Raw genomic sequence first — 21,414 nt, 5'->3', positions numbered from 1 at the left:
AATGTGGAGAAATAGGAACACTTTTACACTGTTGGTGGGACTGTAAACTAGGTTCAACCATTGTGGAAGTCATTGTGGCGATTCCTCTGGGATCTAGAACTAGAAATACCATTTGACCTAGCCATCCCATTACTGGGTATATACCCAAAGGATTATAAATCATGCTGCTATAAAGACACATGCACATGTATGTTTACAGCAGTACTATTCACAATAGCAAAGACTTGGAACCAACCTAAATGTCCAACAACGATAGACTGGATTAAGAAAATGTGGCACATATACACCATGGAATACTATGCAGCCATAAAAAAAGATGAGTTCATGTCCTTTGTAGGGACATGGATGAAGCTGGAAACCATCATTCTCAGCAAACTATTGCAAGGACAAAAAACCAGACACTGCATGTTCTCACTCATAGGTGGGAATTGAACAATGAGAACACAGGGACACAGAAACGGGAACATCACACACCAGGGACTGTTGTGGGGTAGGGGGAGGGGAGAGGGATAGCATTAGGAGTTATACCTAATGCTAAATGACGAGTTAATGGGTGCAGCACACCAACATGGCACATGTATACATATGTAACAAACCTGCACGTTGTGCACATGTACCCTAAAACTTAAAGTATAATAATAAAATAAAATAAAGAAATATAATTATAGGAATTAGTCTACAAAAAAAAAAAAACTCTTCAAAAAAATCAATGAATCCAGCAGCTTGTTTTTTGAAAAGATCAACAAAATTGATAAACCGCTAGCAAGACAAATCAAGAAGAAAAGAGAGAAGAATCAAATAGATGCAATAAAAAATGATAAAGGGGATATCACCACCAATCCCACAGAAATACAAAGTACTATCAGAGAATACTATAAACACCTCTACACAAATGAACTAGAAAATCTAGAAGAAATGGATAAATTCCTCGACACATACACCCTCCCAAGACTAAACCAGGAAGAAGTTGAATCTCTGAATAGACCAATAACAGGCTCTGAAATTGAGGCAATAATTAATACCTTACCAACCAAAAAAAGTGCAGGACCAGATGGATTCACAGCAGAATTCTACCAGAGGTATAAGGAGGAGCTGGTACCATTCCTTCTGAAACTATTCCGATCAATAGAAAAAGAGAGAATCCTCCCTAACTCATTTTATGAGGCCAGCATCATCCTGATACCAAAGCCTGGCACAGACACAATTAAAAAAAAGAGCTTTAGACCAACATCCCTGATGAACATCAGTGCAAAAATCCTCAGTAAAATACTGGCAAACTGAATCCAGCAACACATCAAAAAGCTTATCCACCATGATCAAGTGGGCTTCATCCCTGGGATGCAAGGCTGGCTCAACATATGAAAATCAATAAATGTAATCCAGCTTATAAACAGAATCAAAGACAAAAACCACATGATTATCTCAATAGATGCAGAAAAGACCTTTGACAAAATTCAACAACCCTTCATGCTAAAAACTCTCAATAAATTAGGTACTGATGGGATGTATCTCAAAATAATAAGAGCTATCTATGACAAACCCACAGACAATATCATACTGAATAGGCAAAAACTGCAACCATTCCCTTTGAAAACGGGCACAAGACAGGGATGCCCTCTCTCACCACTCCTATTCAACATGGTGTTGGAAGTTCTGGCCAGGGCAATCAGGCAGGAGAAGGAAATAATGGGTATTCAGTTAGGAAAAGAGGAAGTCAAATTGTCCCTGTTTGCAGATGACATGATTGTATATGGAGAAAACCCCATTGTCTCAGCCCAAAATCTCCTTAAGCTGATAAGCAACTTCAGCAAAGTCTCAGGATACAAAATCGATGTGCAAAAATCACAAGCATTCTTATACACCAATAACAGACAAACAGAGAGCCAAATCATGAGTGAACTCCCATTCACAATTGCTTCAAAGAGAATAAAATACCTAGGAATCCAACTTACAAGGGATGTGAAGGACCTCTTCAAGGAGAACTACAAACCACTGCTCAATGAAATAAAAGAGGATACAAACAAACGGAAGAACATTCCATGCTCATGGGTAGGAAGAATCAATATCATGAAAATGGCCATACTGCCCAAGGTAATTTATAGATTCAATGCCATCCTCATCAAGCTACCAATGACTTTCTTCACAGAATTGGAAAAAACTACTTTAAAGTTCATATGGCACCAAAAAAGAGCCCACATTGCCAAGTCAATCCTAAGCCAAAAGAACAAAGCTGGAGGCATCACACTACCTGACTTCAAACTATACTACAAGGCTACAGTAACCAAAACAGCATGGTACTGGTACCAAAACAGAGATATAGACCAATGGAACAGAACAGAGCCCTCAGAAATAATGCCACAGATCTACAACTATCTGATCTTTGACAAACATGACAAAAACAGGAAATGGGGAAAGGATTCCCTATTTAATAAATGGTGCTGGGAAAACTGGCTAGCCATATGTAGAAAGCTGAAACTGGATCCCTTCCTTACACCTTATACAAAAATCAATTCAAGATGGATTAAAGACTTAAATGTTAGACCTAAAACCATAAAAACCCTAGAAGAAAACCTAAGCAATACCATTCAGGACATAGGCATGGGCAAGGACTTCATGTCTAAAACACCCAAAGCAATGGCAACAAAAGCCAAAATTCACAAATGGGATCTAATTAAACTAAAGAGCTTCTGCACAGCAAAAGAAACTACCATCAGAGTGAACAGGCAACCTACAGAATGGGAGAAAATTTTTGCAGTCTATTCATCTGACAAAGGGCTAATTTCCAGAATCTACAAAGAACTCAAACAAATTTACAAGAAAAAAACAACCCCTTCAATAAGTAGGTGAAGGATATGAACAGACACTTCTCAAAAGAAGACATTTATGCAGCCAAAAGACACATGAAAAAATGCTCATCATCACTGGCCATCAGAGAAATGCAAATCAAAACCACAATGAGATACCATCTCACACCAGTTAGAATGGCAATCATTAAAAAGTCAGGAAACAACAGGTGCTGGAGAGGATGTGGAGAAATAGGAACACTTTTACACTGTTGGTGGAACTGTAAACTAGTTCAACCATTGTGGAAGCCAGTGTGGCGATTCCTTAGGGATCTGGAACTAGAATTACCATTTGACCCAGCCATCCCATTACTGGGTATATACCCAAAGGACTATAAATCATGCTGCTATAAAGACAGGTATGTTTATTGCGGCACTATTTACAATAGCAAAGACTTGGAACCAACCCAAATGTCCAACAATGATAGACTGGATTAAGAAAATGTGGCACATATACACCATGGAATACTATGCAGCCATAAAAAATGATGAGTTCACGTCCCTTGTAGGGACATGGATGAAGCTGGAAACCATCATTCTCAGCAAACTATCGCAAGGACAAAAAACCAAACACCACATGTTCTCACTCATAGGTGGGAATTGAACAATGAGAACACATGGACACAGGAAGCGGAACATCACACACAGGGGCATGTTGTGGGGAGGGGGGAGGGATAGCATTAGGAGATATATCTAAGGTTAAATGAGGAGTTAATGGGAGCAGCAGACCAACATGGCACATGTATACATATGTAACAAACCTGCACGTTGTGCAAATTTACCCTAAAACTTAAAGTATAATAATAATAAAATATATATATATACACAAATGGGAATATTACATTACAACTTCAGAGTGTGTGATAAGAGAAAGAACCAATGATCTGGTGGAGTGCAGGCAAAAAATTGCTGCATGTGTAAGATTTTTTGTTTTATAAAAAGTTCTGGTCTGGGCATGGTGGCTCATGCCTGTAATCCCAGCACTTTGGGAGGCCGAGGCGGGTGGATCACCTGAGGTCAGGAGTTCAAGACCAGCCTGGTGAACATGGTGAAACCCCATCTCTACTATAAATATTAATACTACTACTACTAATAACTGAACATGAAAGCTCATGCCTGTAGTCCCAGCTACTTGGGAGGCTGAGGCAGGACAATCACTTGGACCCAGGAAGTAGAGGTTGCAGTGAGCGAAGATCATGACACTGCACTCCAGCCTGGGAGAGGGAGCGAGATTCCGTCTCAAGAAAACAAACACAAAAACGTTCTGACCCAAATAGGGCAAAATGTTAACATTGGTGGTAGTAGGAAAATAAATGTCTACTATCTGCTATACTTTCCTCTATATTTAATGATTTATCTTCATTATTTTAAAAATACACCACACATTCCATACCTTACACAGGGTGACGTAAGTGTTGTCTTTAAATATGTAATATATGCAAAACAAAGCAGTTGAGACTCGTGGGTAGTTTTTTTGTTTGTGGTCCACTGTGAGTTTACCTCCCTTGCAATCGGTGTGCAATACGCGGGAAATAAAAAACTGTAAATCAGACCCATTCAGGGCCTGCTAATTTTTGTTGGTGTTTCAGCTAAACCCTTTTTGCTTCAACGGCCATAAACAGGACTACACTGATCCTACTGCCTCTGAATATGAGTCCTTAAGCAAAGAGATTTTTAAATCACTCTGAAAAATACCTGGAAGTCTAATAGAAGTATGGTAAAATTTTATAAAGAAGGGAGTTTATATTACCCATTTTTGCCTTTGTGTTTCTATTTTAAATAATGAAGTTTTAAAATATAATTTTTAGAAACAAGTACAACACAAGAGCAGACTATTCAGATATAGGTAGAAAAGGTCCTTCTGGAGTAAGCTTTTCTCTCCTGGTGTGGCTGCTGCCACCTAGCGGGGCATTTCATGAACAACACTGACTGCACCAAAGCTGACTCAGATCTGCTTCAAACTCATCTGTCAATGCCAAACTTATATTTGGTTTGTGTGCCGTAGAAAGCTTAAATTATAAAGAGATCTGGAAGTCTCAAAAGGAATCCTTTTATCCTAAAATGGATAGCTCAGCATCTAGCTCACCCATCTCTCTGCGTCCATTGACAGACTGAGGTCCTGTGTGCTTTATCCTAATTTGCATTCCTGAATTAACTTCGGTGAGCCTCATTTTCCTTATCCTTCATTGTCAGACAATACCGAGGTACATTTTGGTGGGGGTTTTGTGAAAGCGAAATGAGCTTGCTTACGTTACAGCTTTGGGTTCAGGACATGCTCGATGCACGGGAAGTAGCGCTACTGTGTTCTCTCTTGCAGCCTCCATTTCATTGTTTTCGACACGGAGATGGCTCATGACATCCTCAAGGTCTGGGACGGGCCGGTGGACAGTGACATCCTGCTGAAGGAGTGGAGTGGCTCTGCCCTTCCCGAGGACATCCACAGCACCTTCAACTCACTCACCCTGCAGTTCGACAGCGACTTCTTCATCAGCAAGTCTGGCTTCTCCATCCAGTTCTCCAGTAGGTGGCACAGCGTGCTTCTTCTTTACCTTCATATCAAAGTCTTGTCATGAACACAGATCTCCCTCCATTTATATTCTCCAGCGTCTCCTTACACAGATGCAATTTATTGAGCCTAATTTGAAGTTAGGAAAATGCATGTTGCAGAGAAGAGTTCTATTCCCCCATTGCTGGGTCCATGGCTGAGGCCACGATAACAGAAGCCAGGTTAAGAAGAGAAATGCATAACCAAACTTATTTGATGTGCATTTTGCATGACACTGGAACCTTCAGAAATGAAGACCCAAAGGAAGAGAGAAAATTGTGTGTTTTAATGGATAGCCGTGCAGAAGTATGATTGGAGAATGAAAAGATAGAATTTAGTGGTGATAAACGGGGAGGAACTTAAGGCTTCTTTGCTCAGCTTCTTCCCTGTGTGTCTGTCTTCATTCCTTTCCTCTGCATCCTAGGAGTCTCCTTCTGGAATGAAGGTTTCATGACCTGCTTCCGAGGAAGGCCAGAGAATTATTCTATGGCCTGCTTCAGGGCAGAAGGGGCAAGCGGAGGCTGGAGTGGCTTTCCTGCTTCTGCAGTTTCCTCAAAACTGCATATTTTGGAGTAGTGTGTTCTGAACACTGTCATTATCAAAGGAAAAATTTGTTTTAGGGAATTCTTTCATTATAAGATCAGGACTGGCAATGGACCTACTTAGTTACATGAAAAAAAAAAGTATGACTTTAAAGGTTTCAATTAGTCAGTAAATTTCTAGACTTGGGTACAAGACAGATGTAGGTCTCTACATAAATGTAGAACCTATCTTCAGGGTTCCCCTAACCCAGCCCCGATTCCAGGTACCCTACATGCCCCAGTCTGACTCTTTCTTTATGTAATGAAGTCTCTGTGCAAACAGCCTGCTAATCAAACACCTTTGATTCTCTACTTGCAACTTCCCAGTTCAGGACGGTCCCTAAATTTTTTTCCACCTTAGGGATAAAGTTTCAAGAAGCTAATATGACAGAGGAACCTCTGCTGAATCACTAGTGTGAAACCACATCTGCACACATGAACTATTATCTCCTAACGATATTCTCATATTTGCTCTCTAGTCCATTTTTGATGAAAAGTTTCCAAAGAAGGAAGGAGTGGAGATATTTTGTGGCAGTTCAGCCTTTTAGTGCCCTTAGGATGGCACCGTGGAGAGATGCCATATAATTGGGCAGCACACAAGGTCGGCCATCATCATAAAACAAGTGGAATTTGCACACAAACATATTCAGACTCAATTTATCTCTTGGCAGGTCACTGGCAAGTCATATTTAGGATTTACATAAGAAAATTGACTTAGGTCAGTTTAATGCTTTAAAAGGTTGCTAATAAAATTGAGGTTATAGTCTGCACAATTTCTTACCTCTGGTTTCACTGTGCTCTGAAGCAGTAATTTGCAAACATGTGCCTGTGGAATAGTACTTGTACATGGTAAAATTTTCACTGGTCCTTCACAAAAATATGAAAATAAGAGTGTTCCAACTATTCTGCCTTGGGGGGAAAAAAGTCCTTTACTCCAAAATTATATCACTCTTGCTTTTTGTTGTGATATAAAATTTTCTTATCTTTTGAAATGGTGGCAAGAGCAAACGGTAGAATTGTGATTCATTGGCAAAATGATTATTTGGCAAAACAAAAAGTTGAGAAAGTTATGAGATTATGTTCATTTTCCTCTTCTTTTCATTCTGTATTATCCAGGCAGTTTTTTCAACAGGTTTTATTTTTTTACAGTAGTTTTGGGCTTGCAGTAAGATCGAGTAGAAGGCACAGAGTTCCCACGTGCTCTCTGTCCACAGCACACAGCCTCCTCCCTGTCAACATCCCCACAGAGTAGTCCATTTGTTGCAATCGATGAACCTGCACTGACCCATCGTTATCAGCCGATATCCACAGTTTTCTCCAGGTTCACTTTTGGTGTTATGCATTCCATGGGTATATTATTCCATTCTCATATTGCTGTAAAGAACTATCTGAGACTGGGTAATTTTCAAGAAAAGAGGTTTAATTGAGTCACAGCTCAGCAGGCTGTACAGAAGGCATGGCTGGGAAGGACTCAGGAAACTTACAGTCATGGCAGAAGGTGAAGGGGAAGCAGTCACATCTTCCACGGCCGGGGAAGGGGGAAGAGAGAGTGAAGCGGAAAGTGCTACAAGCTTTTAAACAACCAGATCTCCTGAGAACTCTATCATGAGACAGCACTGGGGGATGGTGCTAACTATTAGAAACTACCCCCATGATCCAATAACCCCCTCCAGGCCCCACCTCCAACAGTGGGGATTACAATTCAACATGGGTGGGGACCCAGATCCAAACCATATCAATGAGTTTGGAAAAATGCATCTGTAGTAATAACATCACAAAGAGTCGTTTCCCTGCCCTAACAATCCCGTGTTCTGCCTGTTCATCCCTCCGTTCCTCCTAATTCCTGGCACTCACTCTTTTCACTGTCTCCATAGTTTTGTCTTTTCCAGAAAGTCATAGAGTTAGAGTCACGCAGTGTGTGGTCTTTCGTGTTGTCTTCCTTCACTTAGTAAGACACTTTCAAGCTCCAGGTCTTTTCATGGCTCTGTGGATCATTTCTTTTTAGCACCGAATAATATTCTGTTGACTGGCTATACCACAGTTTATTTACCCTTTTTGTTCCTTGAGATGGAGTCTTGCTTTGTTGCCCAGGCTGGAGTGCAGTGGCACGATCTTGGCTCACTGGAGCCTCTGCCCCCCGGGTTCTAGGAATTCTCTTGCCTCAGCCTCCCGAGTAGCTGGGATTACAAGCATGCACCACCCACACCTGGCTATTTTTTTGTATTTTTAGCAGAGACAGGGTTTCATTATCCTGGCCAGGCTAGTGTCGAACTCCTTAACTCAGGTGATCCACCTGCCTCGGCCTCCCGAAGTGCTGGGATTACAGGCATGAGCCACCTCGCCCAGCCTGTTTACCCATTTTCTTATTGAAGGACATCTGGGTTGCTTCAAAATTTTGGCAATGCCTAAAGCTGCCTGTAAACATCTGTGTGCAGGTTTTTGTGTGGACATAAGTTTTCAGTTCACCTGACTAGATATCTAAGAAGAGGGTTCCTGGATTGTGTGGAAAGAATGCACTTCGTTTTATTCCTGGCCTTTTAAAATCTTCCTGTTTTAACAATGACTGTTGAAACCTGGCCATCACTTCTCTTTTTCTATATATTCATGATTCTCTCTTCAGAGAACATCTTTCTAACTTGGGTAGAAAAAAAAAAGAAGACCCTTTATTATAATTATTTGAGGATCATGGAAATGTTTGTTCTCATATAATTAATTAATATATTAATGTTTGGGAAGAAATAAGCACAAAGACACCATAAAAGTTTCTACAGAAATGACACTTGCTTACTATTCTTTTACTGTTTTCCATGTATACTAATTTGAATCATATGAAATTGTCATTTTTATACATAAAAAATGATTGAATGTTGGCAATTTCACATGGTTTCACGTAACACTTGGATAGGATCCATCCCTCCAACCCTATCACTAGTTAATAAATCCAAATTCTGGTAGAAATTTTGAGAAATACTCATTTAGGGGCTAGAATATAACTGACTGAGGCATTTAAATGAAGGATTTTCTGCAAGATTGTCTTTAGAAGTTTATTGAAAGGAAAAACAAGATATAAAAACTTAGAGTGGTATAACATTTAAAAAGCATAGTCTAGACTGTAACTCTGGAAATGTGTTTCTATCTTGACCTCTAATGCTTTGAGACTGACCTTTTGTCTCCGTTATTTTTACTTTATTTATGAAATGAGGATAGAGTATCAATTTCTAAGGACATTTCTGTCTTCCAAAATTCCACCCTGGATGTCATTTATCTTCCCTTTGGCCCCCAAATCTACTATTTTCTCCTCCTTTACTCTGTGACTCTCAAGGCAAACCTGTATTGCGTTATTCCAATAAGGAGCTCCAGCAAGGGTGAAGAGATGGGGTAGGAGGGCATGTCAGGGCACAGAGGCCTCGTACCCCTCTCTTCATGTACCCCGCGGGCCGCTGTACCCCATGATCAACACGGACAGCTTTGCTCAAGCTGCTGCATTCACCATCTCTTTCCAGATTTCTGTACTAATTCCAAGTAACCTTCCTGGTACGGGTTGGTTCTGTGCCCCCACCCAAATCTCACCTTGAATTGTAATGCCCATAATCCGTATGTGTCAAGGGTGGGACCAGGTGGAGGTGGTTGGATCATGAGGGCAGTTTCCCCCATGCTGTTCTCATGACAAGACGTGAGTCTCATGAGATCTGTTGGTTTTATAAGTGTCTGGCATTTCTCTTGCTCGCACTTCTCCTTTCTAACACCCTGTGAAGAAGGTGCTTTGCTTCCCCTTCACCTTCCTCCCTGATTGTAAGTTTCCTGAGGCCTCCCCAGCCATGCTGAACTGTGAGTTAATTAAACCTCTTTCCTTTATAAATCATCCAGTCTCAGGTATGTTTTTATTAGCTGCACGAGAGCAGACTAATACAATCCCTTCTTCCTAGAATTTCCAAACCCAACCTTAGGCAAGAAACTCTCAAATTATCCCACTGGGGGTGTCATATGTGTCATGAAATACAGTTCTATAAAGGACCTTGGCAAGCATATGAAATGGCTGTGAGTGTACTACAATCATGGCTGTAAAATAAAAGTCATTTTCACAAGACAAATTATATCCAGTTCTAGCTCCCATGCGTTCGAGTTGACAAGAAGTCGAATACCAAGTCTATTTTTAAAACCTGCTGCCAATTCTGGATGGCCAGGGAGTTGCAGGATAATTCAGTGTGGTGAGTACAGAGAGGGACCTGGTCCTGCCTCTGCACTAGTCATTATATTCCCTCTTGCTCTCATTTGGGGGCCATTGGTCTGGACGGCCACGGTAATTCATCTCATGTGTTTCTCTCTAAGGATCTCAGGCTGGAACATGAAGACGCTTGTCTGACCACCCCAAAGCCAGTCATTCAGCCACTCTCCACAAAATATAGCTTGCCACTTCTAGGAACCAGTGAGAATCGGGCACCAGTCTCCATCTCCCTGAGAACCTGACAAACATTTGACTCCTACACCTAGAATAAATCATGTCCTGGTTTTCTAGTTTTAGAAAAGAAGGTTCCTATAACCCTTCACTCATAATTAAGAAACTGAACCAGGAACCCTGCTTCATCGCAGGAAGAAACTGGGCTGTTATGTCCCCCTCACTCCACCCACATTCCTCCCCTCACTGGGGAATCCAGCCATGAAACTAAATCAAGCTGGTGTCTTTCCAAGCCAAAGGTGGGAAACTCTTCACAAAGTGCAAAAGAACCTGTCCATCACACCCGAGAAGCCATCCCCACTCTTTTGTAGATGGGAGGATGGGTGGGAGATGGAAATCTCTCATTTTTTTCTTTATGAACCTGGGACCAAAAAAAACGAGGAACTTTACCTATAAATTAGATTGTGTTGTGATTCATAAACCATGCTAATTTTATAATTTAAAACATTGGAATTAGTTATGATTTAAAACATTTTTAAATAGAACTCAAAAAGAAATGTTTTCCTCATATGATTGATGTTTTAAGTGTGGCCATTGTTTCCAAGCAAAAATGACATTTATTCAATTGTATTAAATTAGATTTCTTGGTAGGCTATTTTTACTTGATTCTATGTCAATAACATGTGAAATAAGCATTAGAGGTGTGATTAAATTATTGGAGAGAAAATAGTTATCTGAATATTTGTTTTCTTGAAGACATTTGAATTACCATATTTTTCCCAAGCACAGTTTGAAGTACATTTTAAAAAATAATTTAACATCAGGGTTGCACTACCTCCCTATCTTGTAATTCCATGTTACATTGGAGCTTTTTAAACAATTATTTGACTCTCTCTTCTTGAAACTCTTTCTTCAATTGTTTTTCATCTTATCATTCTCTCTTGTTCCTCTTTATTCCAAGGGTCACTCTATCATTGGCTCTTCGGCTGATTCGTATCTTTTTTCCCTTGAAACTCTAAAGATCAGACGCCAGGAGGGCTTGTCCTTGGGTCTCCTTTCTTCTCTATCCACATATTTTTTAAGAAACAACAAACATTAAGATACCCACGAAAGTTTCTACAGAAATGACACTTGCTTACTTTTCTTTTACTCAGCTTTCCATGTGTACCAATTTGAACTGTCTAAAATTGTCATTTTTGTAGGTAAGAAATGATGGAATGCTGGCAATTCCATGTGGTTTAATGTAACCCTTGGATATAATTCATCCCCCCAATCCCACTACTAGTTAATAAACGTCCAATTCTGGTACTCCTTAGGAAACACCAGCCAGCCTCCCAACCTTCTCCCCTGAGTGTCCACCTGCCTTCTTGATGTCTCTGCTTTGCTGCAGAGAGGCAACTCAACATCTGAAACTCAACCACAGTCCTTCTTCATGCCTTTCCCAATCCTGGGCCCCTTGACATCTTCCCTGTTTTGGTAAAGTCAACTCCATCCTGCCAGTGGCTCATGCTGTCAGGGTGAAACTTTTGGAGCTCACACCACACAGAGAATCCAACAATGCATTCAGTGGAGTCCCTATTCAAAATAGATCCAAAATCCAATTCTCCCAACCTGTGCCCTGCTGTCTTGGTCTAGGCCGCTGGGGGTCTGAGCCGCCCTGCCTTGCTCACAGGCTTCCTTCTTCCTACACCTGCATACTTTCTGGCCCACCTGAGCACAGGCACCTAGGTGACCCTTTTCAGCAGCAACTTGGGCAACGCCTAGCTTCTGCTCAGAACTCTCTCCTATCATCTCATCTCAGCCAGAGCGATTTCTCATTCTCCCCACTGCCAAAAATAAAGGCCACAAAACCCTCTGAAAACTTCCCCTAAGCAATTTTCAACATCATCCTCAATCGTTATCCTCCACTCTGGCAAAGCCTACAGAAACCTCTACTCAGATGCTAGCCTCTCTCAGCTTGGATGTGTGTTTCTGTTACACACTGGACTGGACTTCCCCACCTTGTTGCACAAGAAACTCCAGTGTGCCCATCTCACATTCGAAGGTTCCTTTAGCAAAGACAATCATGTTGTCACTTCCAGTTCCCAAAGACAACGTTTATACTTCTATAATAGTGCTTAGCTCATTGTGGGTTACCATTTTATTAATTTAGTAGATTAAGTTACTTGAGGGCAGACGGTCTTTGTTTTCCTAGAACATGATATATAATCAATATCTAACAAGTGTTTGCTAATTAGATATGCGTGAAAATTTTCCACGTGCATAAATGTTGAAAATATTAGTATGACTTTGCATAATGAATACCTCTTCAACTACTGTAAACAATGTGCTTTGTAACTGAGTTTAGCTTAATTCAAAATTTTCATAGTAGAGCCTTTAATGATAAATATGTAACTGCTATTTTAATAATGATATGGTTTGGCTGTGTCCCCACCCAAATCTTATCTTGAATTGTAGCTCCCACAATTCCCATGTGTTATGGGAGGGACCCAGTGGGAGGTAATCGAATCATGGGAGCAGGTCTTTCTTCTGCTGTTCTCATGATAGTGAATAAGTCTCATGAGATCTGACGGTTTTATAAATGGGAGTTTCCCTGCACAAGCTCTCTCTTCTCTGCCACCATGTAAGATGTGACTTGCTCCCGCGCTTGCCTTCTGCCATAATTGTGAGGCCTCCACAGCCATGTGGAACTGTGAGTCAGTTAAAACTCTTTTCTTTATAAATTACCAAGTCTTGGGTATGTCTTTACCAGCAGCATGAAAACAGACTAATACAAATAGCAAAAAATTCCTTCCCCTCTGGATTATTTTACATCTATGTTGATAAATAGTTTAAAGTAAATGGTTTTTGTATGTTTATTATCAGAAGTACTTGATACTGTAGACTTGCTTTGATGAGTAAAGAATGCATATACCTATATAATAAAAGGGCTGCATCTGTGTTGACCTGTTAAGTGTTATAATTCTTGATAAAGTTCTTTTACTCTTGATCACTTAAAATTTTGATACCAGTTGGAAATCAGGCAGAATAGTTTTATAAAGTTCAATGGTCATTTTTTCAGTAACCATAGTTTTTAATCTATCACCTGGTAAATTTTCTTCTTTAAAACTGATCATTTTTTTTCACTGCTTTAAAATAATCTTGGGGCAGGAACAACTGTCTAGTAAGAAGATGGAAAGGCCAGGTGCAGTGGCTCATGCCTGTAATCCCAGGACTTTGGGAGGCCAAGGCAGATGGATAACAAGGTCAGGAGTTCAAGGCCAGCATGGCCAACATGGTGATATCCCATCTCTACTAAAAATAAAAAAATTAGCAAGGCATGGTGGCATGTGCCTGTAATCCCACCTACTCGGGAGTCTGAGATAGGAGAATCGCTCAAACCTGAGAGGCAGAGGTTGCAGTGAGCTGAGACAGTGCCACTGCACTTCAACCTGGGCAAGAGAGCAAGACTCCATCTCAAAAAAAAAAGAGGAGGTTAGAGAAAGTCCTTGCTCATCTTCCATGCTTCATGTCTATGTGCATGTTGACGGCCATCGATGGAGTAGGGTTGTGTCCTAAACTTTGCTTTATGTACGTTTACCTTCACTTTACTGGAAGACTAAATTTTCTCCACTAGAAAAATGAGCTTTGGAGGCTCACGAGATATCCAAACACCATTAAAGTTCCACTGTCCTGCCAGCTCTGCACAGCATGTAAAACAGAAGGACATGAACTGACTACTGCAATTATGTTAATTGTAATCAGCCTAACACTTTTCATTAAAGCTTAATTACCATTTAATCATGCATAAAACTCACGAAAATGGAGTTCAGCACACAAAGCTGACCTTTACTCTGGGGGTTAAATAAACGCTCAGCGTGGCACTGTCAGCTCCCCCAGTCCCAGGGAAAAATGGCTCTGCAACCGTGTTTCATTCTCAGGTTTTGCGAGATTGATTTCTCCGTAAATAATGGTAGTAATGTAACAGCTACATGACACCTCTCCCTACTTTATTGAAAGATAATTTAATAGGTGCATTTTCATTTTAAAATATCATTTGTTGTTTATTACGGGAGAGGCCTTTGGTGCTGCCCGTGGCAGAACAGGCTGGGACTGTTTTATGGGAGAGAACCAGCCGTAAACCTGTGTGGTTGATGGTCCAAGTTTCTCTGCCTATGCAAGGGCAGCACAAGACAAGTGTAGCTGGAGCCATCACTCCCCTCTGCTCTCAGCATCTTCCTCATGGGACTGGCAGAGAACTGGCCATACATTTTTATGGTTGACCACTTAGGATCATAGATTGTGAACAGTGTAGGCCCAAAGACAGCTGCATTCAGCTTTCCATCCCGTGGACACCTGGTCCATGACACAGATACGAAGAACGCGTGTTGAATTGATTGAAACTAAGATGCTGGTTTAGCTGAAGTTCTAAGTCTTGTATACTGAGGGATGGCAGGATTTTAGCTGTGATTCATTTCTCTAATATTAGCAAGATTGATTACAAACCGAAGGAGAGAATCAACACACGTAAAATGGCACTTCTATTCTTGAGGATGGAGCTTTAATACTTATTACTCAATAGAATACCAGCTTCTTTCTATAAAAAATACTAGCTGGAATATCACTTATGGCCACCTTTCTGCTAATATGAATCCAGCTCATGTTGGAAGGGTGTTTGTCCATACCTCAGGCAACAGTCATTTCGGGCCCCACTGTTCCCCAGGACCCTGGGCATAAAATTTTCTCATAAGTCTCAAATTCCCAATCAACACAGAAGTAGGTAGGCAGAGGTGGACAACATTACCCCATGGAGAAAGAAATGGTCCACATTTAATTCACCAGATTATCACAATATCTTTAAAAACATGTTATTCGGAAATAAATTGTTTCAGTAATGAGAACATAAAAAATGCCATTCACTGAGACAAACATTGAAATGAACCATCTGGGCCAGGCGCAGTGGCTCATGCCTGTAATCCCAGCACTTTAGGAGGCCGAGGCGGGCGGATGGGGTCAGGAGATCGAGACCATCCTGGCTAACACAGTGAAACCCTGTCTCTACTAAAAAATACAAAAAAATTAGCTGGGCATGGTGGCGGGCACCTGTAGTCCCAGCTACTCAGGAGGCTGAGGCAGGAGAATGGCGTGAACCCGGGAGGTGGAGCTTGCAGTGAGCCGAGATTGCACCACTGCACTCTAGCCTGGGCAACAGAGCAAAACTCCATCTCAAAAAAAAAGGAAAGGAACCATCTGACCACACCCTGATGGGAGAAAGTCGCCCTGGCCTCATTGTGTGCATGATGGCACTGGTGTAATCATTTTGAAGTAACAAATTTACCATTCACTCACTCACTCACTCATTCATTCATTCATTCACTCACTCACATATCAGTTCACTCATTCACCTACAAATATCCCGTCCTATTGTGCTCTGAGTACCCCATGGGCGTTGGAGATCAATGCTGTGGAAGGCAAAGATTGACCCGTCCCTCATAAAACTTCCAGGAAGGGCACACAGAGGCAACTGAGCCCACACAGCGCAATGACCCTGTCTTCATGGAATCCTGTTCCCCTCTGGCATAATCCTGATCTCTGAGGCTCTGCCCTCTGCTGCCCTTTGATCTCCCACCCCGGTGAGTTAGGACTCTATGCAGGTCCCTATGGCCCTGCCAGGGTCCTACACATCCCGTCCATGGTTGGCCCAGCTGGGTGACATCAGCCCCTGCCTCTGCACCCTTTGGTCTCCCCACTCCACTCCCATCAACTGCTGTGGGAGGCATGCAGTGTGCCCTGCCCACCGGGTAACCCAAAACATCAGATGTCAGCCCGCTACTCTATACTGCTGCTTCTCTTTGCATCCCTGCTTCCTCACTTTATGTCAGCTCTTTGCTTCTGCTGGGACACATTTCTTTCCTATCAGCAGCAATTCCATCCTCAAAATATAGTCTCTTACCAATCAATGTGTTACACTCCCTTGCCCTGGGAGCTCCCTGGCCCAGCATCTGCCTGGATTCTCTCCTCTGAACTCCGGAGAGCTCCTGAGGAAACCTCACACCTGGCAGTTTGTTTACCACTGTACATGCATGGCCACCAACCACGCAATCGCTCAACTGCCATCATTTATTTTTCCAGCAAACCCTTGCTCCAATGCACCTTTGTATTTCAAATCTTTGCCTCTTTCCTCAAATCATCCAATGCATCAAGACCCCTTTCATACACGATAGATGATCTTGTGGGATATGACCCAGTGGGATATCACGCCTTGTGAGAGACAAAGCTATCAGGGGGTTTCCCTTCATTTCCTTCCAACGGTCATGCAAGCTAGCAGTGAGCCACTGTTTCTCACTCCTGTTACCTGGGAATTTTGCCCCCTCTCCCAGGCAGTGGTGGTCCTCCGGCAGACATTCCCGCTGGCTGCCGCGGGGACGACCTCTGCGTGGGAGCCTCTTTCTCTCCTGATTTTCACCCTTCGCTCTCTCTGGCTCCTTGCTTCTAGTATTTAAATATGCTCAAGTCTCTGACATTTAAAAATCATACATAAAACTACCATCGTTCACATTTGAGTGTCAGCTTGTTTGTCTTCTCCTTTTAGAACAAAATTGTATACCTTAGTCTATGCTTGCTGTCTGCATTTCTTAACCTCTAAATTATTCTACAACCCAGCTGGTTTTGTGTTTCTACACTCATCACTCTGTGATTACTGCTCTTGTCACTGTCATAAATACCACGCACCTCAACCAATTCATCTGAGGGGTGGTCCTTTTTTTTTTTTTTTTTTTTTTTTTTAAGACAGTGTCTCACTCTATCGCCCAGGCTGGAGTACGGTGGTATAATCTCGGCTCACTGCAAACTCTGCCTCGTGGGTTCAAGCGATTCTCCTGCCTCAGCCTCCTGAGTAGCTGGGATTACAGATGCCCGCCACCATGCCTGGCTTTTTTTTTTTTTTTTTTTTTAATTGAGAGGAGTCTCACTCTGCCCCCAGGCTGGAATGCAATGGCATGATCTCGGCTCACTGCAACCTCTGCCTCCTGGGTTCAAGTGATTCTCCTGCCTCAGCCTCCCAAGTAGCTGGGATTACAGGTTCCTGCCACTATGCCCGGCTAATTTTTGTATTTTTAATAGAAATGGGGTTTTTGCCATGTCAGCCAGGCTGGTCTCAATCTCCTAGTCTCAGGTGATCCGCCCGCCTCAGCCTCCCACAGTGCTGGGATTACAGGCGTGAGCCACCATGCCCGGCCAGGTGGTCCTCTTAAACGGTCACTTGCAGAACTGTGGTGCTGCTGCCTTTCCGCCTTACAGCCCTCTTTCATCTAGGTTTTCATGATCATCCCGGGAGCCCCCTGACTCCCTGGCCGCTATTTTGCCTCTTGTCTTCCTGCTTGCCCTTGAGAGGCAGGTGTCCTGGGGGGTTGGTCTCAGGACATCAGGTCTGCTTTCTACACATACTCTCTCTTTGCAAATTAATTTTTCCGGCAGGCATGGACATGGATTCATAACGTAATAACTTCAAAGCTGTCTATTTCCAGCTCACGTCTACCTCATGAACGTCTAAGATGACACTTAGATAAGTTCATTTGAACGTCTTGCAGACGTCTAAAAATAACGCATCCAAAACTGGACACCTCTCCATGGCCAAGTGCTGAATTACCTGCTTGTGGCCTCCAAGGAGATGGAGAGGCTGATCTCAGTCCGCGTTTCTCTTTCCCACCTGAGCTACTGCATCACCCAGGTCCCCACCAAGCGAAATCCTAGTCTGAAGGACTGTGTGGAGGGTGCAACTGCATCAAAGTCATGTTGAAGAAGGGCCATGCTGGCAGAAGGAAATACAAAAGCTAGGGCCCTGCTTTGAGAAAAAACCTCTTCAGCTTCTCACTTATATTAGAATAAAATCCTAGCACAGCCTCACATTGGCCAGCATTGGGCTTCTCCACCTTCACTCCTCTCCTTCACTCTTGGTTCCTGACAGATTATTTCTTTGCCGTTTTTGAGACTTCAAATTCCCAGGTAACAGGAGTGTGCTACTCTCTCTCTCTAAGACTCACTCCCTTCTCCAGCCCCTTCTGTTCACATGACAAGTTGCCATTAAACACCACTCTGTTTAGGAAATATCTGTGATCCCTGAGAGTAAACAACAACCCATTTAATATGATTCTTACACTCCCCCCTTCACGAGATTCATACAAATTATTTTTATCATGCTTGGTTGTTGCTGAATATCCTGCGTGCACAGGTCATAGATATTTTGCAATGATTTCTGCATTTACCATTTCTGCCTCCTCTGCCTCACATTTGACACCTAGTAGCATTTTGTCTTTCCATGTTTTTTCATTATTTCTTGTGTATGTGTCTGTGCTTATTTTCTGATTATTTCTTATTTTTTAGTTATTGGTTCTAGTGAGAGTGTAAATTCCTTACTTGAATTGACTATTATTTTTAATATCTCTGCTCTAATAGTGACAATCCTTAAGATGGTTCCAGCTACAACAGCAGCTGTTCAACAGATATGTGTTGAATTGCATTCTAAAGTGTCCTAAAGATGCTTTTCCCATATAATTTACATTCTCACAGAGGTGGTTAAAATACAGCTGGGGTGCAGATCCTGGTGATATACCTGGCAGCATTCATCGTTATTAAAGAACATATAAGCTGTACCGATGTTAGCAATTCTGACACTGAGTACAAGAAAAATGTATACATATACACACACACACACGCAGCCCACCCACACATATAATATCAGTATCATTTTTAGAGTAGGCAAAACAGAGGCACTGTTTCTGGCCTGGGGTTTAGCTCCATCTTTACTAGCTATGTAACCTTAATCATGTAGATTAAACTCTATTAGCAATCATTTCCTAGTTAATTAGGTTAAATTAGGACATAATACTCTTTTTACGACCCCACAGTTTTGATGAGTACTTCCCTCAAAAGAAAGAAACACAAAAGCAGTTCGATTTATACATTTTCTCCAAATTTAAATGATTGTTAATATTTATTCTCTGTTTTAGAGGCATATCCACTCCAGGGAAGCATTACGTGATAAATGATTCAGTGTGCAGTTCTCAAATTAGATTTTTCCCTCTCTTTGGCCTCCTGATCAGCTCACTCAATTCAAACTGACAGAAGTAAGATTCTCCTGACACTTGTGAGGCAAAAAGGCACATAGCAAGTGGAATTTTGACTTACAAACAGGAAAAGATAGAACACAAGTAAATATCACTTTATCATGCTAATGTTGTGATACCAGATCTTCACATTACTACGCCACCTGAGGTTTCCATAACATATTGAAATTCTAAACCAGGCACTTATTGTTAATAAAGAACTGGTGAATTCGCAGAGAATGTTTCGTAAGAAATCTAATAATTATTTCCTCACCTCAAGTCTGCCTTGTGTCAATATACAGATTTTTATTGTTCATACCTGCTAGAAAGCTGGGAATCAGTGTAATCATATTATTGAGGTGAATAAATGTTTAGAAAAGGATCTCTGGGAAATAAAGGTTGAAGTTTCAAATTTCGTTTTGATTGTTGTTACTATGAAAAAAGCTGAAGTCTCTTTGAATAAACGAATGAAGGATCTTTTAGTTTTATGAGGATGCAAAAAATAGAATTTTATGCTGCATTCAAAGTTTAAATGTTAACGTTACTATTAGGTAAAAAGTGTTTTTAAAATAACTTTAAATAGTGTACTATTTTTAAACATCAAAGAAGAGACATACTTGGTTTTCCCACAGATGTCTAATCTTCACATGATGAAAGCAAAACTGTTAGTGTTTTTGTGTCAGAGAAGTCACAATTCATTTATTAAAGAAAGTTGACTTTACAATGCAATCTTAAGAACTTAATTGGGATAAGTGATTCAAATACTATTGTGAACAGTATTCACCTATCCCATTTTTATGTTTTACATTTTCTAATTTGGGTAACTATATGGTATCCATCTCTCAAAAATATAGTTTCATACTAAAAATATTAAAACATTTATCTGTAAGAAATTTCAAAAATGGCTTGAATGTATTACCAGAAATGAACATTTACTATAGACCAGTAATATTATCTTTCCAGTAATTGATTATAAGGCTCTTTGAATTCATTTGAGATAAACAAAGACCCAATGTATCAATATATAAATAGGGGAATTAGAATACAACTATAAAAGTCGATGAAGCAAGGCCTGGCATGGTGGCTCACGCCTCTAATTCCAGCAATTTGGCAGGTCAAGGCAGGCAGATCACTTGAGGCCAGGAGTTCGAGACTAGTCTGGCCAACATGGTGAAACCCTGTTTTATCTAAAAACACAAAAATTAGCCAGGTGTGGTGGCACACACCTGTAATCCCAGGTACTCAGGAGGCTGAGGCAGGAGAATCGCTTGAACCCAGGAGGCAGGGGTTGCAGTGAGCTGCAATCACACCACTGCACTGCAGCCTGGGCAACAAAGTGAAACTCTCTCTAAAAAAATAATAAATAACAGTCGATGATGCAAGAGAAAACATATAAGGACAATTATTACACAAAGTAGGTGACATCTGAATTCAAAAATGAGAATCTGTGGGTCAAGGAGATTTATTGCCTAGCTTAATAACTGTAATGTCCATAACACTTCTTGAATATTATGCCTATTAACAAAAAACTTTTTGATGGAATTCCTACTGAGTTTCCTCTTGCAATGAAGTTCACATTCCCTCTTGTACAAAATAAAAGTAATTTACTTATTTCTGTTATATACATTTTTGTGGATTGTAGAATTCATTTAGACTTATGTTTGATAGGTATACATCATGGCATATTTTTATAACTATTAAGTACTTGTTAAACACGAAGCTTATTAAAGCACATTTTCCACTTTGAAACATTACAATGAACTCTCGAGGGGCAGATCACACCAGGTATTACATGTTTGCTTGAATAATGTCACTATTTCTGTCTATACCTCCACTTTAATACCTGTGCTTCCACTGACTACAATCTTTCACATTTTCAGAGGTTTTACTTGTCCTTTGATTTTTTTCTTTTTCTTTTTTTTAATCTGGCCCAAAGTAATAGCATTTATAGAGCCTCTTGGATAAA

The 21,414-nt window shown here is 41.1% G+C and overlaps 1 protein-coding gene across 1 annotated transcript in view; it reads left to right on the top strand.

Annotated features, from left to right (window-relative positions):
• Positions 1-21,414, top strand: part of CSMD1 (CUB and Sushi multiple domains 1) — a 2,063,616-nt gene that overhangs the window by 1,713,060 nt on the left and 329,142 nt on the right. Inside the window, exon 26 of the mRNA XM_024251429.3 lies at positions 5,161-5,363. Coding sequence (XP_024107197.3) covers positions 5,161-5,363 — 203 coding nt within the window. The remainder of the gene's footprint in view (positions 1-5,160; positions 5,364-21,414) is intronic.

The sequence above is a fragment of the Pongo abelii genome, chromosome 7, assembly GCF_028885655.2.
Source record: "Pongo abelii isolate AG06213 chromosome 7, NHGRI_mPonAbe1-v2.0_pri, whole genome shotgun sequence".
Lineage (NCBI taxonomy): Eukaryota > Metazoa > Chordata > Mammalia > Primates > Hominidae > Pongo > Pongo abelii.
Note: the sequence above shows the minus strand (reverse complement) of the source record. Positions and strands in the feature narration are given on the sequence as shown.